The sequence below is a fragment of the Polypterus senegalus genome, chromosome 5 (genome assembly GCF_016835505.1).
Source record: "Polypterus senegalus isolate Bchr_013 chromosome 5, ASM1683550v1, whole genome shotgun sequence".
Classification (NCBI taxonomy): Eukaryota; Metazoa; Chordata; class Cladistia; order Polypteriformes; family Polypteridae; genus Polypterus; species Polypterus senegalus.
In genome coordinates, this window is record NC_053158.1 from 203,425,616 (window position 1) to 203,446,150 (window position 20,535).

The window sequence follows — 20,535 nt, forward strand, 5'->3', positions numbered from 1 at the left end:
CAGCCTTCTCTGATGAGGTATGTAGTAGTGCCATATTTGTCTCATGTTGTTATGAATGATTTAATGCTGTTCCGTGGGATATTCAGTTCTTAAACCATGACTTCTACCTCTCCACAACTTTGTCTCCTGGAGTGCTCCTTGGTCTTTTATATTGCTTGCTTGCTATGGTGTGTCAGAATCATGGGCCTTTCAGAACAGGTCCTTCTGATTGCCGGCACAGCATTAACCTACAATTGCTTTGTCCAGGGTATAACGTTAATCTGCGTCCAGCCCTGCATGCAGGTTCTCCATCTTACAGGGAAAACCTGGGGGTTGGTGGTAAGATTGGAACTCCAGCCACCGTAAAAAAAATAAATAAATGAATAAAAAACCTCACACTGTTGAAGTGTGGTGCTGAGGTGTCACCTGCTGCACCGAGGGCCCCAATCCAGGTGATTTGTTGTGTGGTGGGTGGCAACACGCTATTAGTGCATGCTCCCGACCTGTCTCTCTCTCTCTACTGATATTGATGTCATTTGATAGATCATGTGACACTGAGTACCACAGGTGAACCCTAACCAATTAATCACGTGACTTATGAAGTTGATTGGTTGGACCAGATCATATTTAGGGGTTTCATAGCAAATGGGATGAATACATATGCACACACAGCTTTTCAGTTTTTTTTGTTTTTTTTCATAGACTAGAGGGCTCTGCCCCCTGCTTGCCTTGCTCACCAACCCCCATGCGGGCTCTACACGCTAGTCATTTCCCAGATCTTCCGTTTGTAGCGATTTGTGCTGTGCTTTTGGATAAACACGAATATCAACTCTGTCTTTGATATCTCCATCTTTCGAAACTATTATCGCTGACAATTCATCACATGTGGGTTTATCATATATGCGAGTGTGATCTTTCAGATTCAAATAGAAATCCAAGAAAACTTCTTTGTCCGTGTTTTTCAGATAAATTTAGTGTAAAATGCGATACTTTTGGACGTATAAATTTGTATCCATTATTGGCTGTTAAATTTCTAATACGTCCGATCGCTTTACTCTTTCGATTCTATGTTGCATCACTTCTCCGTGATCATAAATAATAATAAATCTTTGCATTTATATAGCGCTTTTCTCACTACTCCAAGCACGTTTTTTCTCACTACTCAAGGGCCCAACAGAGCAGTCCCTATTGGCATTTGTGGGATTCGAACCGGCAAACTTCCGATTGCCAGTGCCCATCCCTATCCTCAGAGCCACCACTCTGCCTAATATAAATAATAAACCTGACCGAATTGTGTGTTTTTTTTTAATTAAACTTGTAGTTACTGTAATTGTTGTGGGACCACAGATTCTCATAGCACATGGTCCTGAATCATGTAAATCTATGTTTTGAGCATTGGATAATGCGAACGCGAACAAATTATTGTAGATTCGGATATTTTGCCTGTAGTGTTTGTGGATTTCACTTTTACCAAATAAACAAATAACTCGGAGTCCTGTCACGTGCAAAAGTTCGCTGATGACACTGCTATTGTGGGCTGCATCAGGAGTGGGCAGGAGGAGGAGTACAGGAAGCTAATCAAAGACTTTGTTAAATGGTGCGACTCAAAGCACTTACACCTGAACACCAGCAAGACCAAGGAGCTGGTGGTGGATTTTAGGAGGCCCAGACCCCTCATGGACCCCGTGATCATCAGAGGTGACTGTGCAGAGGGTGCAGACCTATAAATATCTGGGAGTGCAGCTGGATGACAAATTGCACTGGACTGCCAATACTGATGATCTGTGCAAGAAAGGTCAGAGCCGACTATACTTTCTGAGAAGATTGGCATCCTTCAATATCTGCAATAAGATGCTGCAGATGTTCTACCAGACGGTTGTGGTGAGTGCCCTCTTCTACGCGGTGGTGTGCTGGGGTGGCAGCATAAAGATGAAAGACGCCTCACGCCTGGACAAACTGGTGAGGAAGGCAGGCTCTATTGTAGGCACGGAGCTGGAAAGTTTGACATCCGTGGCAGAGCAACGGGCGCTGAGCAGACTCCTGTCAATCATGGAGAATCCACTGCATCCACTGAACAGTGTCATCTCCAGACAGAGGAGTAGCTTCAGTGACAGACTTTTGTCACCGTCCTGCTCCACTGACAGACTGAGGAGACCCCACACTATGCGACTCTTCAGTTCCACCCGGGGGAGTAAATGCTAACATTACTCAAAGTTATTGTCTGCTTTTTCATTTTTATTTTTTTTACTATTTAATTTAATATTGTTTCTTTGTATCAGTATACTGCTGCTGGATTATCTGAATTTCCCCTTGGGATCTATCTATCTATCTATCTATCTATCTATCTATCTATCTATCTATCTATCTATCTATCTATCTATCTATCTATCTATCTATCTATCTATCTATCTATCTATCTATCTATCTATCTAAATCTTTTATTTCTCGCAGATTTGCCTCTTCATTGGGAAGACACATTACTTTTCCCTGATGGCAGCATGAATTAGACAATCTACAAGTCTCTGACTTAAAGTTTAAAACCAAACGATATCTATATACTTCTGCCATATCACCTATGTCCATATATTCGATCTCTTTTTGCTCTTCCGTTATTTTACCGAGTAATAATTTCCATGTGTTAGCGCTAATGCGATCTTTACTATAATTTTTTTGAGACTTTCTTAATATCTAATCTGCTATGCATGTGTATTGCACCAACGTTTTTTAACCTCTTTACGACATTCTACTTTGTCTTCTACTCTTTGTCTTTTATTTCCAACTCCGCTTGGACCGGTTAAGTTTTCAATTCATCTCATGGCACAAAGTCTCACCTCGCAGGACATGAAATTATCTCTCTGAAAATATCTCATCTTGTCTCTCTGAAAAAGTCTTGTCTCGTCCCAAGATTTTTGAATATAATAAGAGAGATATACAAAGTATCTTATTTTTATTCCTCTTCAACAATGTGTGCAATATTCACAGGAAATCCAAATGAAAAAACTACTTTAATTCAAACAACAACATTTATTTCTATAGCACATTTTCATACAAATGATGTAGCCCAAAGTGCTTTACATAATGAAGTAAGAGAAAAAAGACAAAATAAATAAGAAAATAGAATTAATATAGAATATAAGTAAGGTCTGATGGCCATTGAGGACAGAAAAAACAAAAAAAAAACTCCAGATGGCTGGAGGAAAAAAAAAATCTGCAGGGGTTCCTAGGCCACGAGACCACCCAGCCCCCTCTAGGCATTCTACCTAACATCAGTGACCTCACATGGAGGAACTTGATGATGATGGTCATGTGGACTTCAAGTGACAAAACACAAAAACACAACAGCGATAACTACTTTCGTAAGGCATTGTATGAAAGGCACTATATAACAGATGGAGTGTCAGTCAGTCAGTCAGAGTGGCAGGTGCTTATTAAATATTGATGGCTTTTTTCCTCTTATGCTATATCTGTATTCCATGTGGTTATGCACATCTAGCAAGGCCACACAAACAGACTCTGGCTGGCCAATCAGAAAGTGGTATGCAAATGAGACCTAGCTTCTTCTAATACAAGAGAAAACTGAATTGAGTCAATTAACCATTTGACCCGAGTGCCTGCTTGCAGTAGGATCTGCCCAGCTTTCAGTGAAATATGCTTTTCTTGACATCATGAAAGTGAGAGCCTGTCGGGCAATGCTGGTACTGCTAGTCCCTTTGATTTCCTGGAGCTGCTATGCAGATGACACCGTTGCAGATGACATTGGAATTCACCAAATGACCCGAATTGTAGAGCTACTGAGCCCTCAGGAATGTCAGGACCTCTACCGTACTCTCACCACTCCAGAAAAAGATATGCTGAAAGAGGCAGAACGATTGTCAAAAAGCAATATGGCACCTCTAACCAGGAAAAAGAGGGACATAACCAGTATTGAGCAGTGCAAGGAAGTCATGATGAACTGGCTGTCGAGCCAAGGACAGGTAATGCCATTTGACCGTCTCTTCAGAGCTTTGGAGCAAGTTGGCAGGGACGATGTTGCAGTGGAAATGGGAAAGAACATCAACCAAGATAAAATACTGGGTTTGAAGAAATATGTGGAGAATTACCAGAAGGGAGTGGAGAGCATGCAGTCGGCACTAGTTGCCGATGATTCCAACAAGGAAGGAGCAAACGTAAGAACAATACGAGACCTGAGTGAAATAAGCATGGAAGAAATGGAGCTGATCATCGAGAGAGAACAGCTGCCACCGTACGACCGGAGCATGCATGCCTGGATCTGGCCCGTGGTTTATGGCATCGTGTCTGCTTTTGTGGGGACTCTTATTTTAGCTGGTGGTATTGCTTATTGGACCGTGAGTATCAGTCGGTATGACTTAGAAGAAATCAAGAAGCAGCTTGCTGCAAAGAAAAAAGGCCGAGCCAAAAGGAAACGTAGTGCTGCAGAAAAGTGAGGATCTGTGAACTGATATCAATGGTACAAAAAGACTGGAAAAATACTCCATGAACAGAGTTGAGGCGTCACAAGAAACACACGGAGAGCAAGCTGTTAAATGACATGCTGGATGAGAAAAAAAGACATGGGGCGGGGCTATCGGTGAAGGAGGGGCATGCAAATTCTACAAAAGTCACTAATCATTCAAAATGTGCTATGAATGCTGAAGAGTCATTGTTACGGTGTTATGAGTACATTTTTGTCTTTCTTGGGCTTTGACTAGTGATGATTAAACCCCCCCCAGAGTTCGCTTTGCCTCGTGTTCAGTGAAATCACAGAAATGTTCAGAGGAAGGAGGTACTGAACTAGATTGGACTGGATTATTTTTATTTATTTATTTTAATTTTATTGATTTTACTGTACTCACACAACATTCCATACAAATAGATACATTTTTACAAAAATAGGATCGAAAACAGATCAACCCCCACCCCTGAAAAAGAGAGCATGGCCACCAGCGTAAAACTTAGAGCTAGTAAAATTAAGTAAATAAATTGTCCCTAGTGTGTGCTTGGTGTGTGGGTGTGTGTGTGGGCTGGCATCCTGCCTCGGGTTTGTTTCCTGCCTTGCGCCCTGTGTTGTCTGGGATTGGCTCCAGCAGACCCCTGTGACCCTGTAGTTCGGATATAGCAGTTTGGATAATGGATGGATGGATGGATAGATAGATGAATTAATAAGTGAATAAAGATAAATGGAGAAGAAAAAGAAATGGGGAGAGGATCTGCTTTCTCAGTGCTTTAAAAGCTTATTCTAAAATGTTATTGATTTGATTGGATTAAAATGGTTTAATGGTCTTTTTACATGTCCCTGAGGGGTAAGGAAATGCCTGCCAACTCTCCTTGACTGAGTTTTGTGGCCAAAAATGTAACCTAAGCTGTGAGGCAAAGTATTAACCACTGAACCACCATGCCTTAAACAACAAAACACACAGATGGAATAACGACCTCAGCCAGACTAGCAATGTTGTATATTGTGATGGATGGCTGGGGTCTTTGTCCCACCGGGAGGCCTGGAGAAGCAGGGTACCGGGAGAGGGGCAATTCCTTCCCCAGGACGCAAGAGGGCAGCCATCCTGAATTGTGTGGGAGCCATGGAGCTGGAAGGATCAACCTTGTGGGGATCCGTGACCACCGCCAGGGGCCCCCGAAGGACTAAGGAGCCTTGGACCACAGCACTTCCTCCACACCAGGAAGTGTTGCTGAACCAGGAAGCAGGTACACCCGAGTGCTTCTGGGTGCCAATGCAGCACTTCCACCACACCAGGAAAAGCTGCAGGGAGATCATCAAGGAGCACATCTGGGTGCATCATAAAAGGGGCCTCTCACTCCATTCTGGGAGCCTGAGTCGGGTGGAGGAGGACGAGATTGCCTAGAAGGAGTGGTGTTGGAGGAAGAAGAGTGTGATGTGGTTTACTTTGCTTTACTTATTTGGTGTGCTTGGGACTGAGGGACACGGGGAAGACGTGGACCTCAGAGGAGAAAAATAAAAGTTTATTTGCTGTTTTTACACGTGCCTCCATGTCAGTCTGTGTCAGGTCGAGCGCGGATATAGCGCCTTTTACAATATATACATATATATATAGTTATGCTCACAGAGTCCCAATCTTGGGAACACTATGGAAGATAAAATCCATGCAATGATGTAATTTCTCCTAGACTAAGAAAGCATTTGCTATAGCTGTTGGTCTTAGACCATAAAAGAGTTAACCAGTAAAGGCCTGAACCTGTGTCTTTATTTTTCTCAAACCGAATGTAGAAACCCCCAATATTTTCTTTAGTGTAAGGTTGAGGAATGTAAGGGGTCATAAGGTGATAATCCATTCTGGAAGTCAGATAACAGCCCAACATTGGATTAGATATATCGATGGTAGAGAAATGGCTGTACTTGAACCCTATGGTAAATATCGGTGTCCAAAGCGGGGTCTGGGCAGGAGGAGGCTGAGTCCTTGGAGTGATAAGAATGAAGGAGAATGATTAAAAAAACGTAATAAAAATGGGGTCCGCAGTTGGTTTGGGGCTCGCTTCACTGAACTGAGACAGTTATGCGCCTTTTGTAATAAAAGTACTGTTCTACCTGCACATCTTGAAAGTCTCCGAGTGTCATCTTTGAGCAGCGTGTTGACACAAGCAGCTGCCATGCCTTTTTTTGCTTCTGATTTGTCTGTGTAGTATATCACACTTTTTCCTTCCATCAGAAAGATAGAAATACTTCATTAATGCTAATAAATCCACTGTTATCTTTTTTATTTTGTATGTTTTTGACTCTGGGAGGGGGGGGTCCTTTAAGGTTTGCTTTGCCTTCCCACTGGACATCAGTCATTTTCCATCCATCCATTATCCAACTTACTATATCCTAACTACAGAGTTACGGGGGTCTGCTGGAGCCAATCCCAGCCAACACAGGACGCAAGGCAGGAAACAAACCCAGGGAAGGTTTGCTTCCCAGGTCCTCCCTGTGTGTACTTTGCATGTTCTCCCCATGTCTGTGTGGGTTTCCTCCCACAGTCCAAAGACATGCAGGTTAGGTGCATTGGCAAATCTACAAATTGTCCCTAATGTGTGCTTGGTGTGGGTGTGTGTGTCTGTGTGTGTGTGTGCCCCGCAGTGGGCTGGCGCCCTGCCCGGCATTTGTTTCCTGCCTTGTGCCCTGTGTTGGCTGGGATTGGCTCCAGCAGACCCCCGTGACCCTGTAGTTAGGATATTGCTGGTTGGATAACGGATGGATGGATGGATGGATGTGGTCATCCAATATACCCCTCTAATGATAATATGGCAAGTTTTTTTTAATGCATGTGGGGTGCAAATCCTGCTGGACCATCAATCGGGTATTGACATCATACATGGGCAAAGTGGCGAGTAATGATATCCCCATCCAACACATTTGCTACGGTTCTGTTATTTCATGCTGGCCTCACAAAAAAAAGCAAGGCCGTTGTTTTATCTTGGTAGAGTAATATATTTTGCTACTTTCCCCTATTGTATTATTAATATGTAGCCTTAGAATGCCTAATCTCACAGACTTCCCACCGTTTATAAGGTATTATTGTATATAACTTATCCCCAACTTCCCTTCTATATGTATAACCTCAGGCAATTAGATGTAGTAAAAAGTTACACATAAAATAATGTGTTACTGATAATATTCATAAATAATAACAAAATGCAAAGTACGTTTGAATATTGGCAACCATACAACCTGATTAAATGGTGATGTGTAATTCAGGTGGCACACAGACTTGTAGTTACTTAAAATGTCTCCAGTTAAGTCCTCATTTGCGGTCAGCTTTCTTCAGAACAGGCCGCATGCCTAACTCAATATGGCCGCTGTTTTGTCTTAATAGAGTATTATTTTACTCTCCTTTCCCCTTTTGTATTATTAACTCTTTGAGGGCTGAATATTTTTTCTAAAAAAAACATAGTTCCTGAAAAGCAATGGTTTCACAGAGAAATCAACATTAAACGTCTGTTGCTGCATGCTGTGGCTGCCAGTTTGCCAAGAATGTGCGACCGGCTTGCTGCCGGGTTGTCTTTGCGTGGACGAGGCAGCAGCAGCAGCAGGGGTCACGGTCGCAGTGCATTGCAATCTGGTTTCTACCTCTTACCATTGTCTTCCGTGCTAACAGTGCCGTAGGCGTGTCAACTACACGAACCTGTTTAGCACCGCGATTAGCCGGAGACCAATCAGCTGAAGCTGGAACCTCACATTCATTTTCGATCACTTGTATCAAAATTGGAGTCCAGCAAGTCATCGTCCAGTTCAGAGATAATAGGCAAAACTTTGTCCACGCAGTATTTTGCTTTACGCATTCGCTTTGACCTCTCGCCATTATGTCAGTGCCATTTTTGCCGTTGTTTGCGCCGTGCTACTCACGCGAGTGCAGGAAGTCTCGGTCAAACCAATGAAGCTAACTTTCCTTCTAGCAACGAGAGTCTAACTAAAAGATAACGGTTGGTTTTGTCACACTTTACATACTGATTATCATCGTCAGCTCCTCCTTTTGACAGAAGTTGACATCAGCCCTGAAAGAGTTAATATGTAGCCTTTGTCAGAATGCCTCAGATTTCACAGACTCGCCACTCTTTATCAGATATTGTACTTTATAACTTCTCCCCACCTTCCCTTCTACATTTATAACCTCAGGCAATTACAGTGAAAGACAAGCAGGAGTTAAGTTACACTTTAAATAATGTATTATAGATAATATTCATAAATAATAACAATATGCAAAGTACATTTGAATATTGGCAACCATACAGCCGGATAAAATGGTGATGTGTAACTCAGGTGGCACACAGACCTGTAGTTACTTAATGTCTCTAGTTAAGGCATCATTGGTGCTCAGCTTTTAGCCACATGTCTGTTCAAAATGGCTGAAGCTGTGCTCTTCATTGTGTTGTCTTCAGTTCATGGTCTGATGGTCTTCTTTAGTTGTTAGCAAGAGAAAGATACTTCTACATCATCACAGGTTAGCAAGAGAGATGCTTCTTCATCATGTGTTGGTTAGAGAGAGAGAGTGTGGTTGAGCAAGTAAATTTATAGGTTTTCTGTCCAATCCCTACAGCCAATCCAGACAGCCATATCTCAGACCAATGGGGGAAATAGAACATCTTAACACCTAACACCAAAAACCATATGTTAAACATCCTGGCTTCCATGCAGGGGGGTTGAAAGACTTTAGCAAAGAAACACTCGCCAAACTGGTTTAAGACACATCCCCAAATCCTGTCGTAAAATTACAAATAGACAGTCGTAAAATTAGGGGGCAGTAAACACGAATGCCTCTCACCAAAGTAACACTGAATTACATTGCTTTGCGTAAATTATAAATAAAGACATACAAAACATTTATCAAGTTATGCAAAATCTCACATCACAACAGCCGTAAAGGGTTGAGGGCCAACTGGTTACCCTGCTTTTAATATCAACAAAAGTAAGGAATTAAATAAATAGTTGACTTTCTTTCCAATCAATTAGATAGTTTTTCCATAGTTCATGTTTGTCAGATGCGGGTTCCTGTTTGAACGCTGACTTCCAGTGCGGGCATAAAGTTGGGACCTGTGAACAAAACCTGGGAGTGACGTTGCAGTTCTTATCTTAAGTTGTCCTCTGGTCTGCAGGTGAAAAAGAAGCAGGCATTCGTGACCGTGGACACTCAGGTGCTTGAAGACCTTGCTAGACTTGCTAGACCTTAAAGACACTTCCAGTGTATACACATGCAACACTGATGACCAGCTAACTTTCGCTGATCACATGACAGCAATCTCTGGATCATGCAGATTCACTCTACGTAACATCCGCAAGATAAAAAGAGTATACAACTCAACTTCTTGTCCAGGCACTGGTCACGACATGCATTGTCTACTGCGACTTGCTGGCTGGGATTACAGACTGAGCACTGAGTGTGATGGCTCAGTTGAATGTCATGTAAAGGTTAGCCCCCCTAACCCCGACACAGACAGACAGGATGTACAGGTTTTACCATACAGCACACAGTTTATTACCTTCCACAGCATAAGGTAAAGCACAGTCCCTTCTTTGCCGCAAGTCTTTCTGCCGCTTCCCCTCCTCAGGCTTTGTCCTCTTCCTCCCAACTCCGGCCATTGAGTGGCGGTGAGTGGTTCCTTTTATAGGGCACCAAGATGGACTACAGATGCCCAACGAGCTTCTTCTGGCAGCACATCTGGGTATGGAGGAGGTGCTGCCAAATAGGGCCCTGTAAAAGTCCAACTGTGTGGATAGATGTCCGTGATCTTGTTTTAAATTGTTTATAAGTAAGGCGTGACGTGCAAAAGTCACCGTCTCACGTGTCTTTGCTTCCAAAGGTTGTAAAGTCTCGCGGGACATCAAAGTGTCTTTCCAAGAAGGTCACGTCTCGACCCAAGATTTTTTTATTATAATAGATAATTTTATATACACTTTATACAGTGTGGCACAGTGGTTAAGGCCTTGGACTTCAAACCATAAGGTTGTGGGTTCAAATCCCCCTACTAATAATTCTTTGCAATTATATAGCGCTTTTCTCACTACTCAAAGCGCTCAGCAATTGCAGGTTAAGGGCCTTACTCAAGGGCCCAACAGAGCAGAGTTACTTTTGGCATTTATGGGATTCGAACCAGCAACCTTCCGATTGCTAGTGCAGATCTCTAGCCTCAGAGCCACCACTCCACCTAACTGACACTGTGTGGCCCTAAGCAAGTCGTGTCACCCACCTATGCTCCAATTGGAAGAACAAAAAGAAATGTAACTAATTGTATCTCAAATGTTGTAAGCTGCTTTGTATAATTGTGTTGGCCAAATAAATAAATGTCATTGTATACATGCTGTAGCCACAAGGGGGTGCCACTGAGCGCTGAAGCTCAGATACAATATCACCCAACACAACTCCAGGTTTAAAATAACAGATTTTTATTTTCACCAAGATGTTTTGCAGTGCACACAGTCACAAATATCACAATATAACTTAATAAATGTCTTTCTTTTCTTCTACTTCTCCTGGCAAGTTTCTGCATGCCAGGAGCACTTCCGAGTCTTATGAAAACCAGTGTTGCCCCAAAACCCAGGCATTGCCCTTTGGAGTCACCTAAGGACCCTGACAGGACTGTACTTCCGCACTCCGCTTCCCAAGCAACCTTGGGATTAGCCTAGAGGAACACTGCCATCTTCTGTTTTTTTAATGAACATCAACAATTTTAGCTCAAGACTGCAACATAGTTTCCTCCCACAGTTCAAAGACATGCCGGTTAGGTGCATTGGCGATTCTAAATAGTCCCTAATGTGTGCTTGGTGTGTGTGTGTGCCCTGCGGTGGGCTGGCGCCCTGCCCGGGGTTTGTTTCCTGCCTTGCACCCTGTTTTAGGTGGGATTGGCTCCAGCAGACCCCCGTGACCCTGTAGTTAGGATATAGCAGGTTGGGTAATGGATGGATGGACTGCAACATAAGGGTGACACGGTGGCACAGTGGGTAGCGCTGCTGCCTCGCAGTAAGGAGACCTGGGTTTGCTTCACCGGGTCCTCCCTGAGTGGAGTTTGCGTGTTCTCTCCGTGTCTGCGTGGGTTTCCTCCGGGTGCTCCGGTTTCCTCCCACAGTCCAAAGATGTGCAGGTTAGGTGCATTGGCGATTCTAAATTGTCCCTAGTGTGTGCTTGGTGTGGGGTGTGTGTGTGTGTGTGCGCCCTGTGGTGGTCTGGCGCCCTGCCTGAGGTTTGTTTCCTGTGTCGGCTGGAATTGGCTCCAGCGGACCCCCGTGACCCTGTAGTTGGGATATAGTGGGTTGGATGATGGATGGATGGATGGCTGGACTGCAACATAACAAAATTCGTGATGGTGTCTGAAGATGTTCTGAAATGAATTGTTGATTTAATTAACCTGAAGGAGAGATGAGCACAAGTAGTGCACCCATCAATTTTAATCAAGCTTCGCAGGGTCCATTGCCTAGCCTGGCATTATTAGCAGTACCATCAATAGATTGGGGGGGGAGTTGGGGAATCAATAGTATCAGATAACAAGTAAAATATAAAACTAACAAAAAGACAAAGATGACCCACTGTGCTTACATTATCCATAATCTCTGAATTCCTCTTTATAATGACTGGCTTTTCAAAGAGCACAACTTAACTCTAACAAGTCCTGTTAACGGCTCTGTTTCTATGTGGAGTAGACGTGACTTTTATTTTTAATTAAGCCTTAGTGTTCCAAGAATGTAGCTGCACACCTCCCTCATTATGCCAACCAATCAGAAAAAGGCATGCAAATGTCAACTCTTGTGAGCCATTATTGGAGACAAAGCTCAGGCTGACAACCATTTCAGCGCCGTACCTCCAGCGGTTAAAGTATGGAAAAGAAGGATGAAGCCGATTACAAAAGAGCACACAGCTTCGCTCTTGTCCGGGGTTCAGACATGCCAGATGAAATGCGAGCAGAAACCATTGAAATGTGTGTCACTGCCCTGGAAAAATTTGCCTCAGACAATGAAAAAGCAGCCAAGATGATTAAGGAGACGATGGACAAGACATTTGGCTCCTTGTGGAATGTTGTTATTGGGGAGAGCTTTGGGTTGGACATCACCCATGACGTCAAGGGACTGTTGTACTTTTACTTCTGCACTGTGGCCATCTGCATATGGAAGTGCTCCTAGGTCTGAGAAATGGCCTCCTGAAGGGATACGTGATGAACCAACAACCTTAATTTGACCATAGCCTTCTCCATAAAAGCCAGTTTTGAATTTATTCTGTAACTGTAAAGTGCATTACATGAATGTATTTAATGTTTGTGTAGTGACTGTGATGTGGTTGTAGAGCCTTTGGATAACGTGACGTTATGGATAAGTTTAACCAATAGAAAATGAAAATATAAAATTCATATACATGTGAATCTGAACTGGATAAGTGGCTTCAAAATGGATGAATATTTAAACAGGATATTCAAGAGGTGCATGGGAAAGTTGATTTCAGTACTTTATTTGAACACAAGTCTTCTATTTGAGAACTGGAACGACCATTGGAGATTCTTTCTTCCAAATTTGACAAAACATTTCTTTAAATGTAACATGTGTTCATCTCATTGGATGTGGCAGCACCATTGGCTGCTGCTGTGTTTCTCGGGATGCTTTACTATCTTAATCTCCAGTAATGGGGAGTAATACCTAGCACACGTTGTTAATTTTCTTTCAGTATCGTCTAACAATCTCTTAATTTCAAAATTCAGGGAAGCAAGGTAAGGCAGTTGTGGTTCGGTATGGCACATTTAAGACCCCCTACTAAATTAGATAAGGACCCTTGTTAAGTGTTGGACTGGGGATTTGAACACCTTGTGTCAATCTGGGTTAGTTAATTTTCTTTCTGTATCATCTAACCATCTTTTAATTTCAAGGGGAAAGCGAGGTAAGGCAGTTGTTGCTCAGCACATTTAAGACCCCCTACTAATTCAGATAAGGACCTTGTTAAGTGTTGGACTGGGGATTTGAACACCTTGTGTCAATCTGGTTTAGTTAACTTTCTTGCAGTATCGTCTAACAATCTCTTAATTTCAAAATTCAGGGAAGAGAGGTAAGGCAGTTGTGGCTCGGTACGGCACGTTTAAGACCCCCTACTAAATTAGGTAAGGACATTTGTTATGTGTTGGACTGGGGATTTGAAGGCCTTGTGTCAATCTGGTTTAGTTAATTTTCTTTCAGTATCGTCTATCAATCTTTTAATTTCAGGGGGAAAGCGAGGTAAGGCAGTTGTTGCTCAGCATGTTTAAGACCCCCTACTAAATTAGATAAGGACCCTTGTGAAGTGCTGGACTGGGGATTTGAAGGCCTTGTGTCAATCTGGTTAGACGGAGTGCACAAGAGTGCTTTGCTATAACTGTGAAGCATTGTTTTAGTCTGTATGAACGCCTAATACATTGTTGACTCTGTAATTGATCTTAGGAGGTCTTCAGCAGGAAGAAACCCTGGAGTGGAAGAGAGAGGTAAAACTCTTACGCACCCCTTCCAATGAGAAAGACTTGGTTACTACAGGTGGCCAACATGAAAGGACAAGAATAGGCTGGACTCTGGGTTTTCAGGAGGAGAGCTGAGCAGTGTGATTGTGGACTACACAAAGGTGTGTCAAGAAGTCACAGGATTCCCTTAAATTAAGACTGATACAAAGGCTTAGTCTCTCTAGATGCTGCTCCATTCATGCAAAAGACCACTTTGACCAAGGCTCATGCTAGATTAGAAACCAATCAACACACCAAACAAAGAGCCACCTGGTAGTCTGCCTTGAGTGGAAGAGAGAAGTAAATCTCTTGAGCACCCCTTCCAAGAAGAAGGCCTGGGTGGGAATACAGGCGACTGAGATAAAAGAACCAAGAACAGGCTGGACTGGGAAGTTTCAGGAGGAGAGCTGAGCTGTATCACTAGGGAATACACACCCACTGGTTCAAGTGGTGTGTCAAGAAGCTGCAAAATTCCTTTAAGTTAAGGCTGATACAGAGACTTGGTCTCTCCAATTGTCTCAGTCTCTCTGTGCTGTTCCATTGATGCAGAAGGCCACTCAGTCCTAGAGGTCTCTCCCCTGGGACCTTAGAGGGCAGCCCTCATGGATTCCCGCAGGGCATGCTGGGGCTTGAATTTTCTTACAGTCCTGTTGCATTCAATGTGGGGTTGCCAGGGGGAGCTGGAGAGCCCTATAGTGGATTTCCACCACACCTTGGGAGTGATTCTGATACTTAGATTTCAACCTGACTTAGATGGGTAGCACAGCTAGTATTAACATAAACTATATGTGATAACGGCAGATCTATGGTTTGTTAATTGGGCATATAATTAACATCTTTGGGTGGGGCTTGGTAGCATGGCAGGAGTGGTTCCAGTATGGAATGTGGGGAAAAAAGAAAGAGGCTAAAGAACAATGGAGGTTAAAAAAAAGGAAAGAAAATGAAAGACAGAGAGCAGGAAGAGCCGGTGAGAGAGAGAGAATAGCAGGCAAGATGGGTGTGTGAGCCTCCAGGAGAAGGAGCGAGATGATCAGTGGGGCTGAGTCGCTCCTGTTAAGTGATTAGGGAGAGCAGGAGCGACTGCAGTGCTCTAAGTGCGCTCTTGCTTCAAGGAGCCAGGAATCAGCAGCGGTGGGAGGATAGAGCAAGATCTGGAGTGGGCATCTCATGGCTGCACTCTCGGCACCTGGACAAGGGAAGGCTCTACAAGTGACCCGTCTAGGTGCAGGAAGGAAGGGTAGGAGGTGCGTTGTCTGGATCGGGAACCCCACGAGGGACAGAGAAGAAGAGAGTCTTATGCCTGCTGGTGGACTTCTCCTCGAACTGCAAGGTGAGAAAAGGCCAAGTTGAGGGGGCGTCAGTTGTAAGGGGGCACTGAGGCTTATTCGTTTTTTAACATGAGGAAGCCCATGTTGTTTTAATGTTGTATTGATTGTTTTTAACCTCCATAGAATCACTCATTTAAAATTATTTATATGTTTGGGACTGGGCATTGCACCATTTCCTTGTAGACCGTTTTTTGATTTTATTAAAAGCATCTGCACTTGTTCACCAATCCCTTTCTAGTTATGTTTTTGACGGTGATGGGTTCAAAAGGCTTCCAATAGTGCAACTGGGAGTGTGGTGCAGACCCGCACTGTCACATTAAAATAATCAAACAAAATGAACAAAAAAGATGAAGCCAAAAGTTTCCATCCATCTCAAACTCCATGTTTCCCAGCTCCACACGTCTTCATGTCACCACACATTCCCCATGATCAGTTAGTTATGGACTTTATTTCTATAAATGGTAATGTCAAAATAATAGCTAAGACAGATTTATTTCAACTGTGTTATTACTAGCCAGCCATGTTACCTGTCTACAGATAATATAATAAATTAAAAAATATGATATCTCTTGCTTTGCTCTTCGTGCTTCATCTGTCGAGTGCATTACTGTCCTGCTTCTCACACTCTGCCTCCTATTTGCTTGTTGACTATCATCGCCTGCTGTGAAAACCTCATTTGTATTCTTGCAAATACTTCCCATTTTTCTGGGAATAAAACTCTCCACTCCACTCTCCACTCTCCCCATATACCTTTTCCTGGTGTCCTTATGTGTGTAAACCTGCCTTGTGCTTCTCGATAGTGTTTGACTGAGCAACCACAGCGAATCCGTCCACTCAGACTGCTTGGAGGAACTGGACAAACACACAGACGTTAGTCATTTGTTATATAGAATTATGTACCGTAGATCCCGGAATATAAGCCGACTCGGTATATTAGCTGACCCCCTTCTCTACCTACTAAATTACATGTATTTGCCGATGACCGGTATTTAAGCCGACCCCCTTTTAAATGCAAAATTTTCTACATTTCCTTAAAAGTGTCTCTTCAGGTATATTTATCATGTTTATCGGCAAGAATTTGAGACTGCCTGCATTTTTGATGGAAACCAGGAAGTGATTGCAGAGAAGTTTGGTAAAATGAAACCTTTGTGTTGAAACTAAATATGCAAATACGGTACATCGGCGGGTGGATTTCCGGAGACTCGTTATAAATTTGATTAAATTAAATACGCAATACAGTGGATCCTTGACTTATGAACTTAATTCGTTTGCAAAGGCTAACCCATAATGTGTTCCAAACATCCCACTGCAACACTTACTTAACCTTTTCATAATAAAAAAGGGTTGTATAATGTGCATAATTTACCAAAACACCAATAATGTTTCTAATGTACTAACCAAAAAGTTATAAAAAGTGCCTAGCCTACCAGAAGTAGGCTAGATTAAGCTAGGAGCATGGCGACGCGTATGGTCGCCTCGGCTCAGGGCTCTCCTTTTCAGTGCACTTTTTTGTTCTTTTTGTACTTTTTTTTTTCCTTGTTTGTGCATGATCGGTTCGGCGAACATCCACTACACCCTTCAGAACCTTATAGACATCGGTGTCCAGAGCCAGACATCTGTTTTTCATCACATGCACAACATCCCAGACAACATAGCGAGACCAGCGGGCTCTCCGTGGATTGTTGTCGGGTCTAGGAGGGAAAGAAAGCAGAAGCGGGGCCGCAGATCTGGCGTTATGCTAAGGCTAAAAGAACAACCATACAAGCCCTATACAGAACTTTTTTTCTGCACTGAAGGAGCTGCTTTTAATTTCATTGTAGATGTGTATAGTGACAATAAAAGGCATTCTATTCTATTTTAGAAACAACAATTTCATACTGTACTCACCATTTAATTTGACATCTTTAGGCTGCAGGAAGGGAGGAGGAGGAGAATGAAACTGAAGGTGGTTATTGTTTAGAAGGAGCCTCCTTATGCAAATCTTTTCTTTATAAAATTGTCGAGATGGTGGATTTCGACATGCTGTACATATTAGCGAGATCGGTCACACGAACAGCACTCTCATATTACCACACAATTTCCATCTTCGTTTCGATTGTGATCACTTTCTTTACCTTCTCTTCGTTCCGTAGCAGTTATGTGTCTTGCTTGCATGGTCTTAATGAATTATATATATATAGGTAAATCACTGCAATGACCGAAATTACATCCACAAACACATGTATCTGGGCTCCAACTGACGCTACTAACGCTCTCAGTTGTTTGTTTACAATTGAGCAAGCGGATACACATGACCGCATTCGGGTCGTAACGCAAGATGTTGATCGTAAATCAAAACAAAAATTTTTATTTTAAACTTCCCGATAATTTATTGTACATTTTATTAATAAAATCAACAACTAAAACACTTTTTTGAATAAATTCTTTATTTAATTTAAACTACCGGCATGCAAAGTTACTTCTTCATCTGAACGATGGCTCTGTGGTTTCGTCATTATTTACTTCCGTATTCATCGGCAAAACCGCCATTGCGCTGGAAATCTTGAATCTGAAACGATACTCGTTGTATAAACCGACCCTTAAATTCTCGGCTTATATAACGGGATCTACGGTATTTTCTGTTAATGTAATGTTTTTCATTTATTTTGCAGGTGAGATGTATTGTTCTCTGTGCCCCTTATGGCCTGTGGGTGATGCCTCAAGAGGATGTCCTTTTGACAGTTTCTTGTATTTCCATGCAGGTTCTCTGGGGCTTGACCAGCCTGACCATCAGGCTCTTGGTCAGCTCTCTTACTAAGGCCTTTCTCCCACAATTGCGCAGTTTGGCCAGCTCTAGGAAGAGGTCATATTATTCTATTTAAGAATTATGGAGGCTATTGTACATTTGTGAACCTTCAGTACTGCAGCCTTCCCCGGTTCTGTGCCTTGGCACAATCCCGTCTCCTAAGCTCTGCAGGCAATTCCTTTCACCTCATGGCTTGTTTTTTGAACAATTGTTGAGATAAATCATGGCAAATTCAAAACATTTAATTACATCACCATTAAATAAAGGTAGTTTATTTGCGCCCATATGTGGTGAAAAAAGAACTTTTCATGAGGTGCACTCACTTTCTCACATCACTGGGAGTTGCACTGAGGCCTACATGTGATGAAGACCATGGAGCAGCTGCTGCTTCACCACCTGAGGCCACAGGTCCTCCACGTCCTCGACCCTCTGCAGTTCTCATGCCAGGACAAGGTAGGAGCGGAGGATGCCATCATCTATATGCTACACCGATCCCTCTCCCACTTGGACAGAGGCACTGGTGCTGTGAGAATTCTGTTTCTGGACTTCTCTAGCGCCTTCAATACCATCCAACCTCTGCTCCTTAGAGACAAGCTGACAGAGATGGGAGTAGATTCATACCAGGTGCCATGGATCGTGGACTATCTTACAGACAGACCTCAGTTTGTGTGTCTCGGGAACTGCACGTCTGACATTGTGGTCAGCAGCACAGGGGCGCCGCAGGGGACTGCACTTTCTCCGGTCCTGTTCAGCCAACATACATCAGACTTCCAATACAACTCGGAGTCCTGCCACATGCAAAAGTTTGCTGACGACACTGCTATGGTGGGCTGCATCAGGAGTGGGCAGGAGGAGTAGTATAGGAACCTAATCAAGGACTTTGTTAAATGGTGCGACTCAAACCACTTACTCCTGAACACCAGCAAAACCAAGGAGCTGGTGGTTGGTTTTAGGAGGACCAGGCCACTCATGGACCCCGTGATCATCAGAGGTGAGTGACTGTGTGCAGAGGGTGCAGACCTATAAATACCTGGGAGTGCAGCTGGATGATAAATTGGACTGGACTGCCAAAACTGATGCTCTGTGTAAGAAAGGTCAGACCCGACTATACTTCCTTAGAAGGCTGGCGTCCTTCAACATCTGCAAGAAGAGCTGCAGATGTTCTACCAGACGGTTGTGGCGAGTGCCCTCTTCTACGCGGTGGTGTGCTGGGGAGGCAGCATAAAGAAGAGGGACACCTCACGCCTGGACAAACTGGTGAGGAAGGCAGGCTCTATTGTAGGCACGGAGCTGGACAGTTTGACATCCGTGGCAGAGTGACGGGCACTGAGCAGACTCCTGTCAATCATGGAGAATCTACTGCATCCACTGAACAGGATCATCTCCAGACAGAGGAGCAGCTTCAGTGACAGACTGCAGTCACCATCCTGCTCCATTGACAGACTGAGGAGACCCCACACTATGCGACTCTTCACTTCTACCTGGGGGGGGTGGGGGGGTGAACATTAACATTATATAAAGTTATTGTCTGTTATACCTGCATTGTTATCACTCTTTAATATTGTTCTTTATCAGTATGCTGCTGCTGGAGTATGTGAATTTCCCCTTGGGATTAATAAAGTATTATCTATATAGTACAGTATGTGCTTTCGTTATATATCGTAGGAAACCAAAAACATAATGTGCTTTAATTTTATATGTACAATAAAGGATGTAGGCAAAAATGACTGAAACTTTCGATTGTTTTATTTAAAAACAAAAGAGTCATGAAAAATATATGCAAAGTTAAAGGAAGCATCCTGCATAAGTGACGACTTAAAATCGATTCTGGGTTGGAAAGCCTGAGTAAATGTCTCTTGTCATGTTCGACTTTTCCTTCAGCTTGGCTTGAAGAAGAGTGTGCTCTACTAGTCCAATGCGAATATCCATCTGTATGATCTCTTGTTTTAGTTTTGTTAGACTTTGCTTGATCTTTACTAATGGTGCTGGTAAAGTAAAAAGAGAAATAAAAAAATGAGTAGATAAATAAATGGATGGAAAAAGGAACAAACCGGTAATTGAGCACTATGTGCACAAGTAAAAAAACAAATAATAAAACATTTTATTTATATAGCATCTTTACCATACTTACGTAGAAACGCCCACAAATACAGATGTTGATAAATATGCATAAATAAGAGTGGGAAAACATCACAAAATAAATGAGTACTGTCACACATACACAACAGATGGGCTCATCAGAGGCAAGCAATACCACACCAACACACAAGATGGTGGTGTCGCTGAAGGTGTCTCTTTTTTAACCCACAGCCCACAGAAGCCTCCCAGTGAGTGCAAATGACCCCACCCCTTCTGGTCCAGCTGAGACATTCCCAGCAGGGTCCATCTCACTGCAGAATAGGAAGACCACCAGACGGAACTCTGACTTTACCAGTGTGACCAACGCTTTATGTTCAGTAGACCAGCTGTTTTTCAGGTAATACTGCCTGAACT

At 43.0% G+C, this 20,535-nt stretch overlaps 2 protein-coding genes across 2 annotated transcripts in view; one reads left to right on the forward strand and one right to left on the reverse strand.

Moving 5' to 3' along the window:
- Positions 1-12,293: 12,293 nt before the first annotated feature.
- On the forward strand, positions 12,294-12,816 carry LOC120530053 (dynein light chain 4, axonemal-like). The gene has a single exon (XM_039754206.1). The coding sequence runs from the start codon at positions 12,296-12,298 to the stop codon at positions 12,596-12,598; it is 303 nt and encodes a 100-aa protein (XP_039610140.1). The 5' UTR covers positions 12,294-12,295; the 3' UTR covers positions 12,599-12,816.
- A 7,041-nt stretch (positions 12,817-19,857) lies between these two features.
- Positions 19,858-20,535, reverse strand: part of LOC120529940 (intraflagellar transport protein 57 homolog) — a 45,528-nt gene continuing 44,850 nt past the window's right edge. Inside the window, exon 11 of the mRNA XM_039754149.1 lies at positions 19,858-20,027. Coding sequence (XP_039610083.1) covers positions 19,858-20,027 — 170 coding nt within the window. The remainder of the gene's footprint in view (positions 20,028-20,535) is intronic.